General features: G+C 40.7%; 2 protein-coding genes across 2 annotated transcripts; one reads left to right on the forward strand and one right to left on the reverse strand.

The window, feature by feature from the left end:
* Positions 1-550: 550 nt before the first annotated feature.
* Positions 551-10396, reverse strand: LOC139944220 (aldehyde dehydrogenase 1A1-like). Its single transcript, XM_071941193.1, has 13 exons — positions 10241-10396; positions 9422-9526; positions 8349-8489; positions 7478-7604; positions 6478-6668; positions 5870-5983; positions 5387-5489; positions 5021-5205; positions 4387-4551; positions 3764-3921; positions 3396-3470; positions 2708-2747; positions 551-2305 (listed from the first exon to the last, which is right to left on the reverse strand). Exons 1-13 carry the CDS (start codon positions 10268-10270, stop codon positions 2273-2275), a joined length of 1467 nt encoding a protein of 488 aa, XP_071797294.1. The 5' UTR covers positions 10271-10396; the 3' UTR covers positions 551-2272.
* A 2192-nt stretch (positions 10397-12588) lies between these two features.
* On the forward strand, positions 12589-18268 carry LOC139944670 (uncharacterized). The gene is made up of 9 exons (XM_071941741.1): positions 12589-12816; positions 13971-14189; positions 14456-14527; positions 14670-14856; positions 15266-15492; positions 15828-15978; positions 16162-16288; positions 16636-16972; positions 17363-18268. The coding sequence occupies exons 2-9, from the start codon at positions 14028-14030 to the stop codon at positions 18266-18268; spliced, it is 2169 nt and encodes a 722-aa protein (XP_071797842.1). The 5' UTR covers positions 12589-12816; positions 13971-14027.
* The last annotated feature ends 1884 nt before the right edge of the window (positions 18269-20152 follow it).

Here is a 20152-nt window from a genome sequence, read left to right on the forward strand (position 1 = left end):
ATATAACAAACCTGTGAAAATTTGAGCTCCATCGGTCGTAGAAGTTGCGAGATAATAATGAAAGGAAAAAGCACCATTATCACACGAAGTTGTGTGCTTTCAGATGCTTGATTTCGAGACCTCAAAATTCTAAATCTGAGGTCTCGAAATCAAATACGTGGGAAATTACTTCTTTCTCGTAAACTACGTCGCTTCAGAGGAAGCCGTTTCTCATAACGTTTTATACCATCAACCTCTCCCCATTACTCGTTACCAAGTAAGGTTTTATGCTAATAATTATTTTGAGTAATTACCAATAGTGTTCAGTGCCTTTAAAATTAAAGTTTGAGACTTCGAGGCCACACTGTCATACGTGAAATAAAAAGGGAAATGTCGCCTAAAGGAGCAATAAAAACAATAGGGGTGTGGAGCGGACGCATCGGTTTAAAACCCGAAAACCTGGTAGGTACTAATTTTTTTAAAGTAGCTATCAATACTTATTGTTGCTATATCGCATAGCAGCTCTATAGGAAATTGAGCGAAAAGAAATTTACCAACAGAGTCGGATGACTGATATTAACAAAGTTTTTAATTACCTGTTTTGTTCCTTTATAAAATCAATGTGTACAACTGCAAACCGACATAGGCCTGCGGATATTTAAAAACAAAAAGTATACCTACCCCAACACAAAAGTACTAAAAACTTGTCTTTTATAATCTGAAATTTTTATAAGATTTCCCCATGAATACAACTTTCAGCCTCACCAGCAACGAACTTAATTAAAAATTGATTTAATCCCATAAGGGAAACCACCATTGTTCATAATCTCAAAATACCCAAACATACACCAAGGGCACATAAAAGCAAAAAAGGCACTTTGTAATTACCAGAATGATATTCAAAACTCGTTACGTGTTTAGCATTTTGGACTGGTTTTCTCTGTATACTGTTTCGACGCAATTCTGCAGCTCTTTGAAATTGGGCTCAGTATTATGTGTTTGAGTTTTCTTTCCTTCGATTCGAGCAAGACTCCATCACTTATGAGCTTTCGACTCGATCACGCCAAGACAATAGCCTACACCATAACAACTAGCCGAAATTATTATTGACTATAGAACTATGATTGAACATTATTTTAAGATTAATAAATGTACCTGGTTGAACCTAGATTGGAGTTAATGACATGACACTGCCACGTTCTCTTGTCGACCTTCTTTTAACAAAAGTTAATCCATAAAGCCGGTGTCGCAAGCAATGATGTCCTCTATGCAATACTATCCGGAGGACATTATTGCATATGCAATAATGTCCACCAAACGGTTTTGCATATGCAATCGTGTCCGCCCGGACGCTACTGCATAGTGCAATTGTGTCCACCCGGACACATTTGCATATGCAGTTGTGTCCGCCCCCGTGCAAAACCGTCCTTGCAGTAAATTAAACGCCCTTGGTCGACGGAACACGTTCGCCTTTTTTTTACAAGCTAAGTGCATGTCATGAACGACATGTAATGGGAAATGTTCGGCCGTTGGATATTCGCTGCAATCATTTTACGTGAATATTCATGCTGTATATACATGTATGTAGGTTCAGTAAATGCACGCTCGCTACGCGCGCACATATCATGTACAGTCGTGTACAAGTCCACCTGACGTTTTTTGCATAGCCCCGGACACGATTGCATACAAAATTATGCAAAAGTGTCCGGAGCGGACAGTATTGCATGGCGGACACAATTGCATCTGACACCGGTTTATAGTCGGGCGCGCGATGGAAATCATGCGTGCGATCCTAAGACTGAGGCCTCAAAACTGTAGCCGAATCCGAATTGGCGGCTACGGCTGTTGCTAAGGGTGTTGCTAAGGACGTCCTATACCTCAATGCATGGTGACGCGGAAATCTAGCCGTAGCCGTAGCTGTAGCCGCTAATTCGGACACAGCCTGTGTCTTTTTATAATCGCGCGTGAAGATTTCCATCGCGCGACCGACTAAAACTCGGCCTTTTTATCCAGACATTTATATTGTGTCTAAACAAGTTGTGTATTCCATAGTACTTGAGTTTATCTTTAGAATAATATTTATACTTTTCCTTTAGACCATGGAGCAATGTGGAAGTGCAAGACATTTCTATGATTATTATCAAAGTATCAGGCGTCATGTTTGGCTTGTTCCCATAGTCAATGACATGGATACGACTGGCTCTCAGAACGAGGCCAGACTATTTCCTTCGAGCCTCAGTTTGGTTACGTTATTTTGTTTAATGGCAGACGACAAGAATGGTTGATGTTCAGCTTAAGTGTTTTTCTCTGGAACTTTGATGACCACCTGAAACAGAAACGAAAAAGTGAAATAATTGATGTCTCATTAATTAGTTAAGAACAGTGTTCAGTTAACATAATTGGCTCGAGTAATTCTCAAGGACTTTGGTGTTGCTTAGCGAAATATATAAAGAGCACAATATTGTCAAGCTCTGGTGTTTCTGATTATAAGAGTGTCGGTTCGAGTCCCGCTTGTGACACTCTTGTCCGTGAGAATATACTTTAGTATACCATTTTTATTTAACTTACAGTCAACTTTTCTGCCCAGACTTTATCCCAACCAGTCCCATAAAAAGCAATTTATTCAACAATATATTTAAATATTTTGTTTAAAGCAAAAAACAAAAAAACAGAACAAAACAAAAACAAGCACAAAATGAAAAAAATACTTTAAACAATGAATTCTTACCGTTTTGATCTCACAGTATTCTTTGAAGCCATCTTCACCTCTGAAAAGTACAAACAATTAAAACAAATTGAGAATCGTTTACAATTTTTTTTTAAAAGTTTCATCAAAGGTTGAGAGATTGCATTTATTTTGATAATGTGTGAAGTAAAGTCTGTCCACCTCTGCGCATAAAAAAAACACCAAAAACGGCTTGTCAGCATTTTTGGTATCATGTCTAGACTTTATCATTAATAACAACATTATTCTTTCACCCAAATTATCTCCCAATTCAAACTTGTATTTTTGTGACAAATCGAAGGGCAATCTATGATATACAAGATAAGATTATGTACTCTCAAATCCAGACAGTCGGCAGGTTGGTCTCTTGTCGGTACATGGTAACCACGAGCTCAAACATTCGACTTTTAGATAAAGGCTGTCAAAGTTCAATGGGGTTTCAAACTCTCCAACAAAGTAAATCTCAGTCCAATCGTAGATTGATGCCCAATACATATAATATTAAAACTATGAAGAACTTTAATTTGCTTTTGAGCACATTCATATTAAAACCATTGTTTTTCATGCTGGTTTTCACTCCATATTATGTACTTGCAGAGAAAAACACAAGGACGAAAATATTTTCAAACTGACCGAAGTATATAAATAAAATATTAATTTATTGAAAACAATATAAAACTATTTTACATACCCTTCTCTTCCCACACCAGACATCTTGTATCCACCGAATGGAATCATGGGACTGAACATCCCATAATTATTAACCCTGTGCCAACAATAGAACAACAGAACAATGTTATAAACAAGTAATAATTTGCATAGCAAGGATTTTTTTAAATACATGCCAACTATATATCTCTACTAATATTTTTTGACAATATTATTATTATAGGCCCTAAAGTTAAATCACAAATCTTCTTCAAATCAAATCACCCACAAATCATGTGAAGCAAAACAGTATTCTATTGTGAGTCGAAGGCCTATAAACACACCATGAGTTTCTTAATGACGATAAAAAAACTCATTTTAGTTTTCAACGAGAAAACATAACTAACTCACCAAATAAGTCCAGCCCTAATTGTGTTGGCAACAGTGAGAGCTTTGTTGATATCCTTAGTGAACACCGCTCCCGCCAGTCCGTAAGTTGTTTTGTTGGCTCGCTCTGTCACTTCCTCGATGGTTTTAAACTTCAAGATCTGCTGTACGGGCCCAAAAATCTAGCAAAAAGAAAATCCAAATGAGCAATTGATGTAAATACCAAATTAACTAATACTTTACTGATCTATAAACCACAATGATCCAGACTGTAGATGATGTGGTCTACTTTACTGGATGATCTAAATTCCCAAGTTTCAAACAGTACAGCAGAGCGAATAAATGACACCTAGTTTTAGTTTGCTTAAAATTTTAGGCGTTAATTTGTACTCACTTCGAGGGTATAAAATTATGACAACACCCTAGGGAGTTAATTTTCACCCAAGTTTTAGCAGTGTATTAATTGACCAAACACGAAGTACATGATTTGCCAGGCCCATTAGTATGTGTGTTATCATCTTGATAATAAATCTGTTATGAAGAACCCCAAAGTTCTGATCAAATGAAACGCAAAGCTAAAAACCAAAAACTCATGTGCATTTTAAATAATTTCATTGTTTTAGAATTTAAAGTGGTTCACGTCCTACCTCTTCTTTGGCTATTCTCATGTGATCCTGTACGTCAGAAAAGACTGTACTCTCCACGAAGAAACCCTCAGTGCCAAGACGTTTACCCCCGCACTGAAGTGTAGCTCCTTCAGACTTGCCACTCTCAATCAGCTCTAAGACCTTGTCCAGCTGCTCCTGGTCAATCTGAGAAAGGGACAAAGATGTAACAATCAGGCTGAGCCATGAATTCATGGTTATTAAGTTTGGCTATCATGACCGATAGATTCTGACGTAAAATTTACCGGGGAAAAAATTCGGCACAACATTTGTTCAGACAAACAAAATGAGGACTACCAGATTTGGTAAGCTTTGCTTGCCTCTATGAATGTGTGAATGTGCCCTGTGCGAAGTGGGTCGGTAACCAAAAAGAATTCGTGATGTAGTACATTTCTTGAAAATCATTCCCCCAGAATAAAGGTTTTTTCTCTCTTTTTTTTTCTATTAACAACACCGAATTGGTGTGTTTCATCCTTAGGCCTTTTTGAAAAGAGAGATTCCATCCACTCAGATTTTTTATTCTTCCTCCATGTTTAAAAGGAGACCGCGGCAACTCAGTTGAGGCTTTATAATACGTTTTTAAGCATCATTAAAGTAACATCCAGTTATCGCTCACCTGTGGTCCGCCCTCAGTGCCTTCACAAGTTGGATCTCCAACTTTTCTCTTAAGGGCTCTCGCTTTGCTCTTCTTAACAAACTCATCATAGATGTCTTCGTGGACGAAGGTCCTGGTGCCAGCACAGCATATCTGGCCGGAGTGGTTGAAGATACCAATGTGGCTGGTCTCCACTGCGTAGTCCACTACAAACAATTAACAATTAATTAGTCTCTCTTCCACTGTGGAACGTTTTTTTTTGTTTTTTTTAATCTTGAATGGTACATCACTAAAAAGAAAGTGCATGCATTACAGGACTTTGAATTGAATTGACAAAACTTGTATACAACAAGCAATTGCAAATATTGATATAATTAAAGAGCTTACTGTCACAGTCAGCGAATACAACATTGGGACTTTTCCCTCCCAGCTCAAGGTGCACCTTCTTCAAGTTGCTGTCAGCCCCAGCACGCTGGATGATACGCCCAACCTAAACAATGTCAGAGTCCAGCAAAAACAGTAAATTGTAACTAACTTTTAAAGTTATGTGGCCATTGGGAGAGGGGGTCCATATTTCCCACAGGGATTTAGTTTCCCCTTGTTTGATCACCCTCATTAATTGACCCAAGTTTTACAAACAAAGATTATGGTGTAAGGAGTAACTACATGTATACGTAGTTAATTTGCAGGCAACCATGACTTTGTGCATAACCTCTGTAGAGAGGAGTGCTGGCTATAAAAAAAAAACTATTTTGGTTTCGACGTTTCGAACAGTATATTTTGCTGTGCAAAGTAATTTATGAAAATCCTCAATGAATTTAAAACCCAAGAACGGTAAAGGGAAAGATAAGGTCATAGGTCGATCTTTACCTCAGTTGACCCCGTGAAGGTCACCATGTCAACATCCATACTCTCTGTAAGACCTGCTCCAGCGGTGGGTCCATATCCAGGCACAATGTTGATAACACCCGGTGGAAATCCAGCCTAGACCCAAGAAAAAAACAGCATTTAAAAAATGTGATTTTAATATCGTTTTTGATTTTTGTTTAAGTAGGCCTACTTCGAGAACCTGGAGATATAGCAGATGTATTGTTATGTTTGTTTGTTGTATTACTGTAGTTTATTATTTCAGTGTAACATTCAGTTTTTGTCGGTTACTTTTATAATACTCATTTTGTACAAATCCCAAGTACTTCAAAATGTTCGAACTTTAAAATGTGAGACTTTTTGAAGAAAATGGACGGGAAAGTATAGATTCGTGGATAGAATGTATATTGTAGTAACACATTTACACTTCTATAGAGTATATTCCCCTAAAGCCATTTATTATGGACTCACACAGTTTCAATGAATTTGATTTCTCAATATTGACTGTAGATTCGTAAAATTACTCATGAGTATAATCTGCTTGCCATCATTCATTTGTTGTAAGCATCTTTATAAGAGAAAAAATGTGAACCAATTAACACCTAAGTTACCTCTTTAACGAGTGAAGCGATGTGGAGTGCAGTCAGGGGTGTCTGCTCAGCAGGTTTGACCACTACACAATTCCCTACGGTCAGGCAGCAAGTCAACTTAGCTCCCATCAGCAAACATGGGAAGTTCCATGGGATGATGGCTCCAACAACACCCACGGGCTCGTAGCGGGAGTAGCAGAAATAATCACCATCTATTTAAAAAAAAATTGAGAAGAGAAGAAACCATTATATATGAGGTATAGGGCTTACACCCCCTTGCATGACGTCACAAGCCCCCCCCAAAAAAAAAAAAAAAAAAAAAAAAATTCCTCTCACTGAGGTCAATGAAGAGCTACAATTGGTTAAGAGTCATGCGCAGCGCAGACGATGCCCGCACGTTTACGTTGTTAGACATCAAAGATGGTGGCAGGGTCTTTGAAAATTAGTTTGAAGGTCATAGTTTGTGGGATTGTTCTCTTTCATTTTTCTCGAACAATAAAGGTTGCATAAAGTATAAACTCGAACAATTTTCGGGAGGGTGAAGGTGGGATTAGTAATCTGTGCATTTCCGAACTTCGGTAACTTTTAAAAGTTGTTTTGTTCGATGATGAAGTTTTGAACCAACGGGAAAATCACTATGCCCCAATCTCCCTATGCTTCCCATGTGCATCTATGTATGGACGCACTTATCTAATGTGAGTCAAAGCCACATTCCCAACTGCAATAGGAAATAGGGATGAATGTTGTGCATTCTCCAGCCTCGTTCCCAGTGGTGTATACGACCTGTACATCCCCTGCAGCACATATCCATGTGATCCCCCATTGCCAATCAGCAGTTAGTAAAAGTCATTACGTCACACACTGCTACTGCTCCAAAGCTGACATACGATGTGTGAACGTTCCATACAGTGGAACAACGTCTCATTTTTTTTAATGATAGAATCACCTCAACTACGTAATAAGCTGGAAACAAAAAAGGCTAGATTATATAGTTTATAAAGTCAGGTTTCTTGTCACTCACCCAAAGGGATGGTTTTTCCGTGCAGTTTGTCGGCATACCCGGCACCGTAACGTAAGAAACTGATGCACCCCATCACGCTACCCGTTGCTAATTGGACAGTCATTCCATTGTCCATAATCTCCAAGTCCTACATTCATTTTCAATTAATATGAAGAAAAACAGAACATTTGTAATGATTCAAAACAAAATAATAAGTAGGATTTGAAACTTTGCACGGCGGAAATACGATGTGGCAAGGTTTGCGGTAACACCATGCAATGACTCTCTAAATGAGGTGGTTCTGGAAAGTTGGTTATCGAATAACAATATCTTTTGGAGAAATTAACTATATCGTCCTAAAAATTCTTTTATGGCCAGAAACTTTTCCTTCGCCCGCACTTGCTTTGACTAATCTGGTATACAATACAGTGCGTCAAGGGAAGCCATTTTGGGGGTTGGACAATCCGGCTTACCAAGGACCCTCCAGGATAGGATTGGCTAACACTGCCTCATCCCAGGGCCAATCATTCTCGCCTATTTTACGTTACATGCCCTTTTCGAAACCAACACTTTGTCTTTGACCCCGGGCTAAAGCTCCTTCCACAACCCCGGTGTTTGAAGACACCAAAAAGGGCGCGCGTTTTAAAATGACTGGGACCAATTTCATCTAAGAAAAGAATATATTGCTTAACAATGATTGTCTGGTAAGCAGAAATTAGCAGGATACCAGTCACTGTTGTACGTATGACATGGTACTTTAGCTGGTAACCTTATTCTGGTAGGCACAACAATTTGTTCTAAGCTACTTTTTGAGCTCTATGAAATTTGGACCTGGTGGGGCTTAGGTCTGGTCCCAAGCCCGTGGTTTCAAAAAGGCTCATGAATAAATTACCCTGAGGTGTTCTACATCTCGCTCGATCAAGTTAGCCAATTTGTTCATAAGAGCAGCTCGTCCAGTTGCGTCCATACGTCGCCATGGTGATCCCAACTTGAAGGCATCCTGTGCTGCTTTAATTGCCTTGTTAATGTCAGCCTGTTAAGAAAACAACGAGAACTTAATTTGAAGACAATCACAGTTCTATATGACAACATTTTCCAACTAGTTCATACTTAAAGGAAAGGTATACGTTTAGTAATCGACCACTTTTAAAACTAATAGAAATAAAAACATGCTTTGTAATAGAAAGTACAGCAGCTTTTGGTTAATTTAAAGCGTTTTAAGAATCATTTCACTTTGAGGTAAGATGGTCAGGGAAAAGGATTTCAGTTTTTATCCCCGAAACGCTACTGTCAGTAATATTTACGGATCATTCTTCCTACAAGGACAAGGACATTATAACCGCTCTGGACAATGTTAAATTCTTTTGGAATGACAAGAAGATTTGCAAAAACCTTCGAAACTTTACAGAATGTATAGTATGGGATAAACACAATCATTGTTCATTTTTTTTTTGGTCGGAAAGCTTACTGGATTAGAACCATTTTGTCTGTGAAAAATGCAACAGCTGCGTTCGGTTGTTACAATCAACAAAGGACAATGTGTTTGTAACATGCTGATAATTGTGCACGTTTTCTTTTTTTTACTAACGGTTTCTCCTGACCCATATCAACTGAATGAGACAGCACTGGATTGAGGCCACATTTGCCCAGGTTTTTTATTTCATGTATTTCACGTTGGTCACAAAGATATGAACACTTGTCTGCGAGTATTACGTCAGCTCTACTAATTCTACATATCCCAGATAAAGCCTGTTACTGGTCCATTGGAGTCACATAAGATTCAGATTTAATCATACGACATATGCTGGTGTCTCTCCGTCTTGTTCAGCAGTGCACTGCAGTGTGAAATATAACATTACTATGGTGGCCCTGAATGAATTTATGTGGTCACATTGTACATTTGTATTGGCATTCGCGAGGAGTATGAACCAGACTACGGTGTATGTCTACGGTGTATGTCTTTACCTTGTCTCCTTCCTGAACCTCAGCAGTCTTCTTCCCTGTGGTGGGGTTAACTGTCGCAAATTTCTTACCACTCACTGAGTCCACAAACTCATTGTTGATGAAGATCTGTCATGCAAAAAAAAAGAAGTATTTTTCATACACCGATTTTGTACCCAACGGATTCTGGCAGAAACTTGTCCCGCCCCCTCTAACCAGTATTAATCACTGATCTATGTTCAATAAAATCACCCGTGTGGCACGGTCCAGCTTAGGATAGCATGGCATGTGAGCTGACCTGAGTGCGATGTGGTTAATGGAAATATTTAAATCTGTCAACATAAATATTATGTGCACACAACGTAATGATAATAATTTAAAGTCTTTAAAGCGTACGTATCTACCAAGCGCATATTATTCATTTATACAGAAAGAGAGGTTATTGAAAGTTATAAACTCTGAGACTAAACGCAGCACCTTTTGGTTTACAAGGTGCTACGGTGCATTTAGCAGCAACAGCTAGGAACACCGGGGTGAACCCCTTCTCTTTTCGATAAGTGCACTGGGTTCTTTTACATGCGTTACATAACACATGGGACCAACGGCTTTACGTCCCATCCGAAGGACGAAGCAATTAAGGACACAAGTGTCATGGCTGGGGATACGTACGGTACCCCCTCTTCAGTGTTCTGAAGGGGGTATTTCACATGCCACGCATACCGGGGCAATCATGACAGTGCAAAGACTTGCTGAGTGGGGCGTGCCACACATGTAATTAATTAAAAACAAAGCAAAATAATATACTTATATTAACCTAACGAATAACGTTTAATCACAACTTACCTGCGTGTATTTGACAGCTGGCGGGGCCATGTTGTGACTTGTTATTGGCGTTTGTTTTTCGGGGCTCAACGTCTATAGACAACTACTGACTGTGGCACCGCGACTCGTTAGGATGCGAAAGAACGAGTGCGTACAAGGCCAACAGTATTTATAGTGGAAAAGAGTCAACACGAAACAATAGTGCTGAATCAGTGTTTTGTTCCCAGTCAATTGCCTATGCGGTCTTCGCACATTTGCAAAGCTTGATACAATCTGATTGTATAACCTTTGTCACCCCTGTATGGATAAGCCTATAATAGATAGTCCAAGGTCCGTTTCCTTGACGGTTTCGTTTCCTAACAAAAGTACAAGACCAATAGCCGAATAGGCGTACAGTTTACATTGTTGTTACCAGTAAACTACTGTGATTATTCGCTGAGCGAGCAATTTTTTTATATAATCAAAATTACGCAAATATTGGGCCCGGGAATAGTTTTAAGGTACGAAATTTTTGGACGATTGGGTCGACAAACTCTGTAACAACAGCAGTATATAGCCATACACTGCAAACACTGGGGTGTTTTGATACCATGGGTATTGTCACGTAGAAGAGAAAATACAACATCATAGGGTGTTATCATAACATCAATATAATTGCTTTGGCATATGTTAGTGTTATGTGAACAACACTCATGTTTTGTTTTTATATAGACCCCAGCTTTTGCAGTGTACCTTAGACGTCTTCTTTTTGTAAATCAATTGATTTGAAACCTTGCATTGATGGAGAAACAACCCAGGTTTGCGGTAGGCCTACACCATGTACATGAACATGAGTATGATTTGAAACTTTGAATGGTGGGAAATCTAAGCATGGTTTGTATAAAACACCATGTAAATGCAAATTGATTTTTGCTTGGCGGGTGATACAATCGTTTTGCTGTAAACGATTGATGGGGTTTCTGTAAAGAGACGGGTGACACAATAAACGCAAACAAATATTGTGACGTCATGATGAGTGCATGCATAACTCTTCTCAATCGGTAATATACACTTTTTCTGCCACATGCACCCCAAAACTGCTTTCAACTGTAGACTGTTCTACAACCGTACGCAGTTTTTGGTGTTTATTATAACAGAAAAAGGGTGTTAGCTTCATGAAATTTTGCTAATAATCACTACAGGGCGAGGTCGCACGTTTCATGGTCACTGTGATTGGTCCTTAAGTTTTGTTCACATTGGCCAATCACCGTGTGACGTGCCTGGATGTGCGGGCAGCAGGCACATCACAAGACAACGTCACATGACAGATTCTGCACGTGTGTGAGCACCGTCATTCGGGCACGCCACACTCATGTGAGGGGTCCAGCCGTCGATTTCACGATACTCTTCCGAGCTTTACTATAATGATTAATCTTAGGACTTAGGACAAGTTCCGTATAGACGATGTGACCTGTGACATCACATGTTTACAAAAGAGCCACAGAGCCTGGACTTCCTGCAGGCAGGATTTGTACACAGCTCATTGGAAGAAAATATAAAATCTTATATTTTATGGAGATTGCACTGTCTATCAACTCTTATCAACTTTTGGTATGATTAAAGGAGGCACATCTCAAAAGTTGTCCAGCTTTTACTTTCATAACTCTTGGTTTTATGTGGAAATTATGACACAAAATGTCAACTTTCTCATAGGACCAGTGTAGTACAGTGCCTGTCAGAATACTTAAAGAATGTATTGTAAACAAGGTTCACATGGTCTATATAGACGTTAGGACACATTGAACCCATCCCAAGTTAGGATGAGTTAGACCAGATTTATCTTAGCGTTTCGTGAAATCGGCATGTACCCATGCATGTTTTGTGCGTTGATCATGTGTGACAAAAAAAGTTCACACCTAAATTCGTTTACCACATTTTTTTTTGGCTGATATTCAAACAAACATAGTTGAATTTGATCAGGAAACTCGTTAACAGTCAATCTCATGCATTATTCTAAACTTTTGTTGTGCAACAGCTGCAAGGAAAACAAATTGTTGCGCACTGACCAAACATGCATTCATCTCGTGGCCTAGCCTACTGAAAATGATAAGGCAATCTGCAAAGTTCATAATAGGCCTACGCTGCACTTGCAATAGCCTTGACTCAAGGCTGTTGGCGTAGTGTGCCCCGGCCCGGCACAATTCGGCAGTCTGCACGCTGTACATACACGAACAACGTACATGTATACAGTACATCGTACAGTACATTGTACAGCGAGAACAGTATAGCGGAGTCGTGAGTACGATCGTGTCTTTCTACTTTCAACCTCGCACACGTGGCTCAAACAGAAATACTCATGCGCTGGCGGAATTCAGTGATGGGGACTGGGATTTTGCAGGTCGCGGCTGTCTGGCTTTAGCGCCTTGATCAAGGCTACACTTGCAAATCAAAGTTCGCAATATAATGTTATTATCAAATTCGAATCGGCAGAAAAATGAAGGCGGAAACAAAATGGCCGAAATAAAACGGTAGAACGACATCCAGTATACTGACTGATACCAACACATGGAAACGAGGATGTCCAATTCATACTGCATGCGATACAGCACCATTTAAGGGTAAGTTTATGGTTTAAAGATGAAAATTCGAATGGCAATTCAACATTATTTACACAATGCCCCAGCAGTGTATGAAAAGTCTCATGAAATTAGCAGAAAAGAAGCTGTTCGTCGACAACCCCCACTTTGTATCATGGGGTCTTGGCTGTTACACCGACAGAAGAGCCGATGGGCCCCATGAAAGCCCGACCATATTGAATTCCATTACTGATCAAACTCTGTCCAACATGGGCTGGTGTACCAGACTTTCCATAGGGCGCTGCAATTGATACATAATGGGAATAATTATTACAACTAATTATTAATGTGTTGGACTATTTTGTTTGTGAATGTTTACGATCTCAATCTTATAATAAGGAGGCAAGGGTTCTGAGCGACACGGGGGGGGGGGGGGGGGGGGGGGGGAGAGCCTCTGGCTGCGCAACTGGGCCGGGCAATGCTCTTCACCTACTGTATCAACTTGTGATGGTCACTGCGTCCACTCCTCCTAAAGTTCATTCACACATAAAACCTTCATCTTTATACAAAATGGTTCAGTGCTCCGGGGCTCCACAACCTTAGAGAACATTACCTCCATCACAGGGTATACATTGGCTACCGATGAGAGAACGGATTCATTTTAAACTTGCCCTATGTTAATTAATGATTAACAAAATTATAGTTTGTGAAATCATTTATACTCCTAAACAACTGTCATAATACATTCCTCCATGTTTTCTTCGGTCCACACTTGATATCACTCATTTGAATTTTCCGCGAAAACACAGTTCTGGGTCACCCAATAAGCTTTTAGTGTAGCTAGCTGGACCAATGAATCAGCGCAACCCTCCTCCTGTCATTAGGAAATTATGTTCTCTTTTTCAAATCTCTTTTAGACTCATCTCTGTCCAAAAAATGTTTTATTAATTTGTATTTTGTGTGCTAATCTTGATGGAATAGCACATGATAAAATTGTTATGTTTTGTTATTATAGTTACGTGACGTTACGTTACTGTACATTACGCTACGTTGTGTTATGTATAGATTGCTTGTTGAGAACTAACATGGACAATAAACATAAGCCTTGGGTTAATACTAAACTATAGAAAGAGTCATAAAGTAAATAAATTGTGTTTTGTTGTTTGACACTTCACTATCTCTTGTTGCACTTACAGCTACAGTAACAGTACACTACATGATATATTATTTGTTTCGACGATATTTCGTTTGAGATGGGTAACAAACTGGACCACCCTGATGTTCAACTTTCTTCAGAGAAGTTTGTGATTGTCACAGGTGGCAATGCAGGTATCGGATATGAGACGGCCAAAACATTGGCTGCTATGGGTGCCAGAGTATGCATCGCATGCCGCTCAGAAGAAAAGGCCAAAGCAGTGAGTGGAAATTCATTAATAGTCAAGATCACTTTAATGTTGACAGTTCTTCAAACACCACTTTAATCTTGTGATGCCATTATACTTTTATGAAAGCCACATCAGCGTGTAATAAGCTGGGAAAACGTGTTGGTTTCATATTTTGTTGTTCAAAATCTAATGACCCTTTTCTGACGTTGTGGAGATATATAATTTAGCGGCAAACAAAGTAGTCACCCCCTCGTTTTAACTATTCCGTTTCTCCCTTCTCATTCCGTCCATTCTAGGCTATTGAGCAGATGCAGTCAGAGCATCATGCGGAAATGCTCACGAAAAACCCTCCATCCGAAGAAAATGAGGTAAAGATGATATTATGTCTATATAAAAAGCTCTGTCAACCCACAGTAAGATTAATAGAGGTTTTTTAGCGTGAAGTCTTGTGCCAAGCGACTTGGCCATGGCTTGCCATAAACTTATAAGGTTTCATGTTTCCCTTTTTAGACCCAGCCTGATTCGTTGGGCCTGTCCACAGAGGGCGATAGACCACATGAGCAGCTTGCTGTGGAGTTTGCCAAGTTGGACCTCTCTTCCTTGAAATCAACAATGGAGTTCATCGAAGGGGTCAAACAGAGGTCAAACTCTCTAAACATCCTCGTGTGTAATGCTGGTATTGCATTTATCAAAGAAGGTAAAAACAACACCGTCCTCTAAATTTTATTCTCAATTCTATAATATCCATATGCAACTTTTCCAATCTAACAAAAGGCCTTTCGCAATAAAAATTACTCCTCACACTGTTTACATTTTTGTGGTAGAATTATCCAAAGACACGTTTTCCATTCCCATGCAGACTCAAACTGTTATGTATGACTTATGAATAGCAGAAAACAGAATTCTCACCACTCAGTTTTCTTCGAAGACACCTTGTCGCATCAATTGCTAAAATCCTTTATCTGGTAACTTTTCACACAACAATTGCAATAATTTGTTTTTACGATATCTTCAATAAGAGATTTGTGATAGACTAATACAGTAATATAAGGAGATTGGCAAGGAAATTATGTATTATTTACACTTTGTTTGATTTTCTCCTCTAGAGTACACGGAAGATAAATTTGAGAAACAGTTTCAGGTGAACTACCTCTCTCATCTTCTGATCATCTTCCATCTGTTGCCGCTTCTTCACGCCAGTGCCCCAGATGCACGCATAGTTCTGCTCACCTCTACCGCACATTCTCTCTGCGACTTGGACTTCCAGAACATGCAAGGGGGTAGGAAATCTTACAGCAGGTTTAGGGCGTATGGCTCGTCCAAAGGTTACATGGTGAGTTTGGTTCATAGTGGTGGAACTATAGTCTCGGTTCAAGACGCTCCTGTAAAAGTGATGTGTGTGAGAGCGGTGTGTGTGTAAGGGCAACAATTACTGCACTAGAATACGGGAGCGGTTTGAACTAAGTCTAGGTATTACGTGAAGAGTGTTTAAATGATTATATTATTCTCTTATTCAACATTACAAAGAAAACCAGCCAGTGCCGGGCTGAAAACAAATTTTATGCTTGAATTGTTCGGGACATATCAACAAGTCAAGTTTTCAAGTTTGATTACTTTGAGATAAAAACAAACCTTTTTTTCTAGCGTATTGTGATTTCTTTTCTACAGGTCATGGCTGCTCACTTTCTTGCACGGAGACTAGAGGGTTCAAAGGTCACCACATACTCGGTCAACCCAGGAAGTGTGGAGACACAAATTTTCAACAACTTCTCTGACTTGAAAGCGTTTAGCCTTTTTTTGAAAGCTTTAGGCAGATTGGGTGAGTGAAAAGTTCAGTAGTTCTAAATAGTCATGATTTTGGAATGTCTTTATAGTATAAACTAAACTATCACATTTTTGTTTTGGTTCATACAGGTACTGAAATCAGTTATTGTTTCATGAAGATGAATACTTTGAGTAGGCCTACTATTTGAATTCATAATTTGTAATTTGTTTTTTGCAGGATTTCTTCGCACTCTCAAGGAGGGGGCATCCACTAGCATTGTGGCCTGTGTTGACCCAGCTCTAAACGACAGCACAGGAGTGTTTCTGAAGCATTGCAAACCTGCAAGTCATTCAAGTTTTTGTGGGTAAGCGGTCCCGTGGACAAGCTTTGTTGTAATAAACCTAGTTCGAGACTAACGAGAGAGGCAAATGCTGAAGGAAGACCAGGACCCAATATGGTATAGCTGCTTAAGCAACAAATTATTGTTGCCAATTATCTGCTAAGCATGAGTGAGCAGGATTGCACAGATAATGGTTGGTAACCTTAAATAAAATATTTAAGCAGTTCTATAAATTTTGACACGAAATTGTTTAACAACAAGAAAAATAAGAATTGATTTGACACTGTTTAGTTGGTTAATTCGGTACAATGTCATGTATTTATTTTAGGATACAGTTAGATGAGCTCACCGTTGTTGTATTTTCATTTCAGGGATCAGTCAAATCAAGAATCTCTTTGGACATACAGCCTCCAGTGTCTCAAGCAATACATCAGTGACGCCACCCTCAGGGCGGCTTTCCCATTAGCGGATCAGACACTGCTCACCTTTCCCAAAGATGTCGTAATGCAAGATGAGAAGCTAGAAGAGGTTTCTGCCCAGGCAGGGGAAGAACGAAAGCAAGACGGAATGACCAATACTTTAGATCAGGAGAAGTCGAAAGACAGGGAGCCCCCTAGTAGGACTTTTGAAGATGGAGAAGTGCCAACCGAATCAAAACTTGAAGACAAACCGGCTTTCAGCGGAAATGATGAGACTCAGCAGCCTCCTGCCAGAGAAAATGAAGATGAGACGCAGCAACCTTCCAGAGAGAAGGAAGATGAGACGCAGCAACCTGCCAGAGAGAAGGAAGATGAGATGCAGCAACCTGCTAGAGAGAAGGAAGATGAGACGCAGCAACCTGCCAGAGAGAAGGAAGATGAGACGCAGCAACCTGCCAGAGAGAAGGAAGATGAGATGCAGCAACCTGCCAGAGAGAAGGAAGATGAGATGCAGCAACCTGCCAGAGAGAAGGAAGATGAGATGCAGCAACCTGCTAGAGAGAAGGAAGATGAGACGCAGCAACCTGCCAGAGAGAAGGAAGATGAGATGCAGCAACCTGCTAGAGAGAAGGAAGATGAGACGCAGCAACCTGCCAGAGAGAAGGAAGATGAGATGCAGCAACCTGCCAGAGAGAAGGAAGATGAGATGCAGCAACCTGCCAGAGAGAAGGAAGATGAGATGCAGCAACCTGCCAGAGAGAAGGAAGATGAGATGCAGCAACCTGCTAGAGAGAAGGAAGATGAGACGCAGCAACCTGCCAGAGAGAAGGAAGATGAGACACAGCAACCTGCAAGAGAGAAGGAAGATGAGACGCAGCAACCTGCTAGAGAGAAGGAAGATGAGACACAGCAACCTGCAAGAGAGAAGGAAGATGAGACACAGCAACCTGCAAGAGAGAAGGAAGATGAGACGCAGCAACCTGCCCGAGAGAAGGAAGATGAGACGCAGCAACCTGCCAGAGAGAAGGAAGATGAGACGCAGCAACCTGCCAGAGAGAAGGAAGATGAGACACAGCAACCTGCCAGAGAGAAGGAAGATGAGACGCAGCAACCTGCCCGAGAGAAGGAAGATGAGACGCAGCAACCTGCCAGAGAGAAGGAAGATGAGACGCAGCAACCTGCTAGAGAGAAGGAAGATGAGATGCAGCAACCTGCTAGAGAGAAGGAAGATGAGACGCAGCAACCTGCCAGAGAGAAGGAAGATGAGACGCAGCAACCTGCTAGAGAGAAGGAAGATGAGACACAGCAACCTTCCAGAGAGAAGGAAGATGAGACGCAGCAACCTTCCAGAGAGAAGGAAGATGAGACGCAGCAACCTGCCAGAGAGAAGGAAGATGAGACGCAGCAACCTGCCAGAGAGAAGGAAGATGAGACGCAGCAACCTGCCAGAGAGAAGGAAGATGAGACGCAGCAACCTTCCAGAGAGAAGGAAGATGAGACGCAGCAACCTGCCAGAGAGAAGGAAGATGAGACGCAGCAACCTTCCAGAGAGAAGGAAGATGAGACGCAGCAACCTGCCAGATAGAAGGAAGATGAGACGCAGCAACCTGCTAGAGAGAAGGAAGATGAGACACAGCAACCTGCTAGAGAGAAGGAAGATGAGACGCAGCAACCTGCCAGAGAGAAGGAAGATGAGATGCAGCAACCTGCCAGAGAGAAGGAAGATGAGACGCAGCAACCTGCCAGAGAGAAGGAAGATGAGACGCAGCAACCTGCAAGAGAGAAGGAAGATGAGACGCAGCAACCTTCCAGAGAGAAGGAAGATGAGACGCAGCAACCTGCCAGAGAGAAGGAAGATGAGATGCAGCAACCTGCTAGAGAGAAGGAAGATGAGACGCAGCAACCTGCCAGAGAGAAGGAAGATGAGACACAGCAACCTGCAAGAGAGAAGGAAGATGAGACACAGCAACCTGCAAGAGAGAAGGAAGATGAGACGCAGCAACCTGCCCGAGAGAAGGAAGATGAGACGCAGCAACCTGCCAGAGAGAAGGAAGATGAGACGCAGTAACCAGATGAGAAGAGGTCAACTATCAAGGATGAGGAAATTTCATAACCCAGTGATTTTGTTTATACTATTGATGTGCCAAGCGTTTCCAACTTCCGAGATATGCAAGCTGTGGTGTGTTTATTATTAACATTATACCATGTAGGCCTCCTTGTATCTAGGCAGCGTCCATCAACCGCAGGAACCCCCTGCCAGACTCTTCCATGTCGTTCTTTTCTTAAAGCCATTCTAGTCCAGGTCTTCCTGCGATCTTCACTTCATCTTTTCTTTGGTTTGCCTGACTGCCTCTGGATCGTTTCCTTCTCTCATTCTGTGATTCTTATTTTCCATCTGTTATCCTTGCCACATGACAAGCCCGTTTCAGTTTCATTTAGTGTTAACACGTTTGTGATTTCTTACCTCTTGTTTCGTCTCGATTGTTTTGTTAGGGGTTCGGCCCTGGTGTAAACTCTAGCATTGTTCTCTTTTCTCTCATTTGTCCTCTTTGAGGTTTAATACAAATTCTGTATCATACTTAGTTATTTCCCATGTTTGATAATTTTGTTTATTTTTGTCACCGAAGATGCTCTCCGTACCTTCCGAAAGCACCCAATCCTTTATCTAGCACTTCCTTTGAGGACGTTTCTTGCGTAAATTGAGACTCTGGTCAATGTATGAATGATTTAAAATGATAATACATGAAAATGAAAACTTGGTTGGAAAATTATAACTTGGCGAGCAGTTTGTGAAATCTTAACATACTGCTGGTGCATGTAATTTTGTTTGCTTATCTGGGTGGTGTTGCAAATCCTTATTTTGGAAACGTAGTTTATAAAATGTTGACTCGGCCAGCAATTTCTGAAAGCGTGTTATTTTTTATCTCACGAGGGCGCTTTCAACGGCGAACTTCTTTGTGTCACATAGACTTGATGACAAGTTGTTAGGCGCTGCCGTTTTGTCTGCCTTTCATGCAACAGTCACAGTGCGATGTCACACATGCAACAGTCGTAGGTAGCGTGATATTGTGACTGACTCGCACCATAGAGTTATGTATAACTCTATGACTCTACTCGCACACACATACTGGGATCGAGGGTGTGTGTATCGTCCCCGTAGCTACACCGCGCTGTAACTACACACCGCGCTTAACAATTACCGTCTTGACTTCAAGACTATGTGTCACATTGCAGTTATGACTATTATATAACACATTTATGGAAACACAAAGGACAACATCAATTTATTAGTAAATTACAGTTTACCCAACCTCACCACCCTTGATGTTGTCCTTTGTGTTTCCATCCTCTTGCTTGTGGTCAAGCAAGTCCCTTCCCTTCAACCCCCCCCCCTTTTTTGTCCCCCTATTCATTGTTTACCCCCCGGCTTTTTTATGTATGCTTTCTAACCCCATTCATGTATTTCCAC

Source organism: Asterias amurensis, chromosome 11 (genome assembly GCF_032118995.1).
Source record: "Asterias amurensis chromosome 11, ASM3211899v1".
Taxonomy (NCBI): Eukaryota; Metazoa; Echinodermata; class Asteroidea; order Forcipulatida; family Asteriidae; genus Asterias; species Asterias amurensis.

What these genes read in the sequence shown, in the direction of transcription:
- LOC139944670 (XM_071941741.1), top strand. Translation starts at nt 14,028, where the DNA reads ATGGGTAACAAACTGGACCACCCTGATGTTCAACTTTCTTCAGAGAAG. An exon ending in GCTCGTCCAAAGGTTACATG is followed by an intron (nt 15,493 to 15,827) that starts GTGAGTTTGGTT and finishes TCTTTTCTACAG; the next exon opens with GTCATGGCTGCTCACTTTCT. An exon ending in ATGAGACTCAGCAGCCTCCT is followed by an intron (nt 16,973 to 17,362) that starts GCCAGAGAAAAT and finishes GATGAGATGCAG; the next exon opens with CAACCTGCCAGAGAGAAGGA.
- LOC139944220 (XM_071941193.1), bottom strand. Translation starts at nt 10,270, where the DNA reads ATGGCCCCGCCAGCTGTCAAATACACGCAG. An exon ending in AGGTTCAGGAAGGAGACAAG is followed by an intron (nt 8,490 to 9,421) that starts GTAAAGACATAC and finishes TTTTCTTAACAG; the next exon opens with GCTGACATTAACAAGGCAAT. An exon ending in AATACTGTGAGATCAAAACG is followed by an intron (nt 2,306 to 2,707) that starts GTAAGAATTCAT and finishes TTTCTGTTTCAG; the next exon opens with GTGGTCATCAAAGTTCCAGA.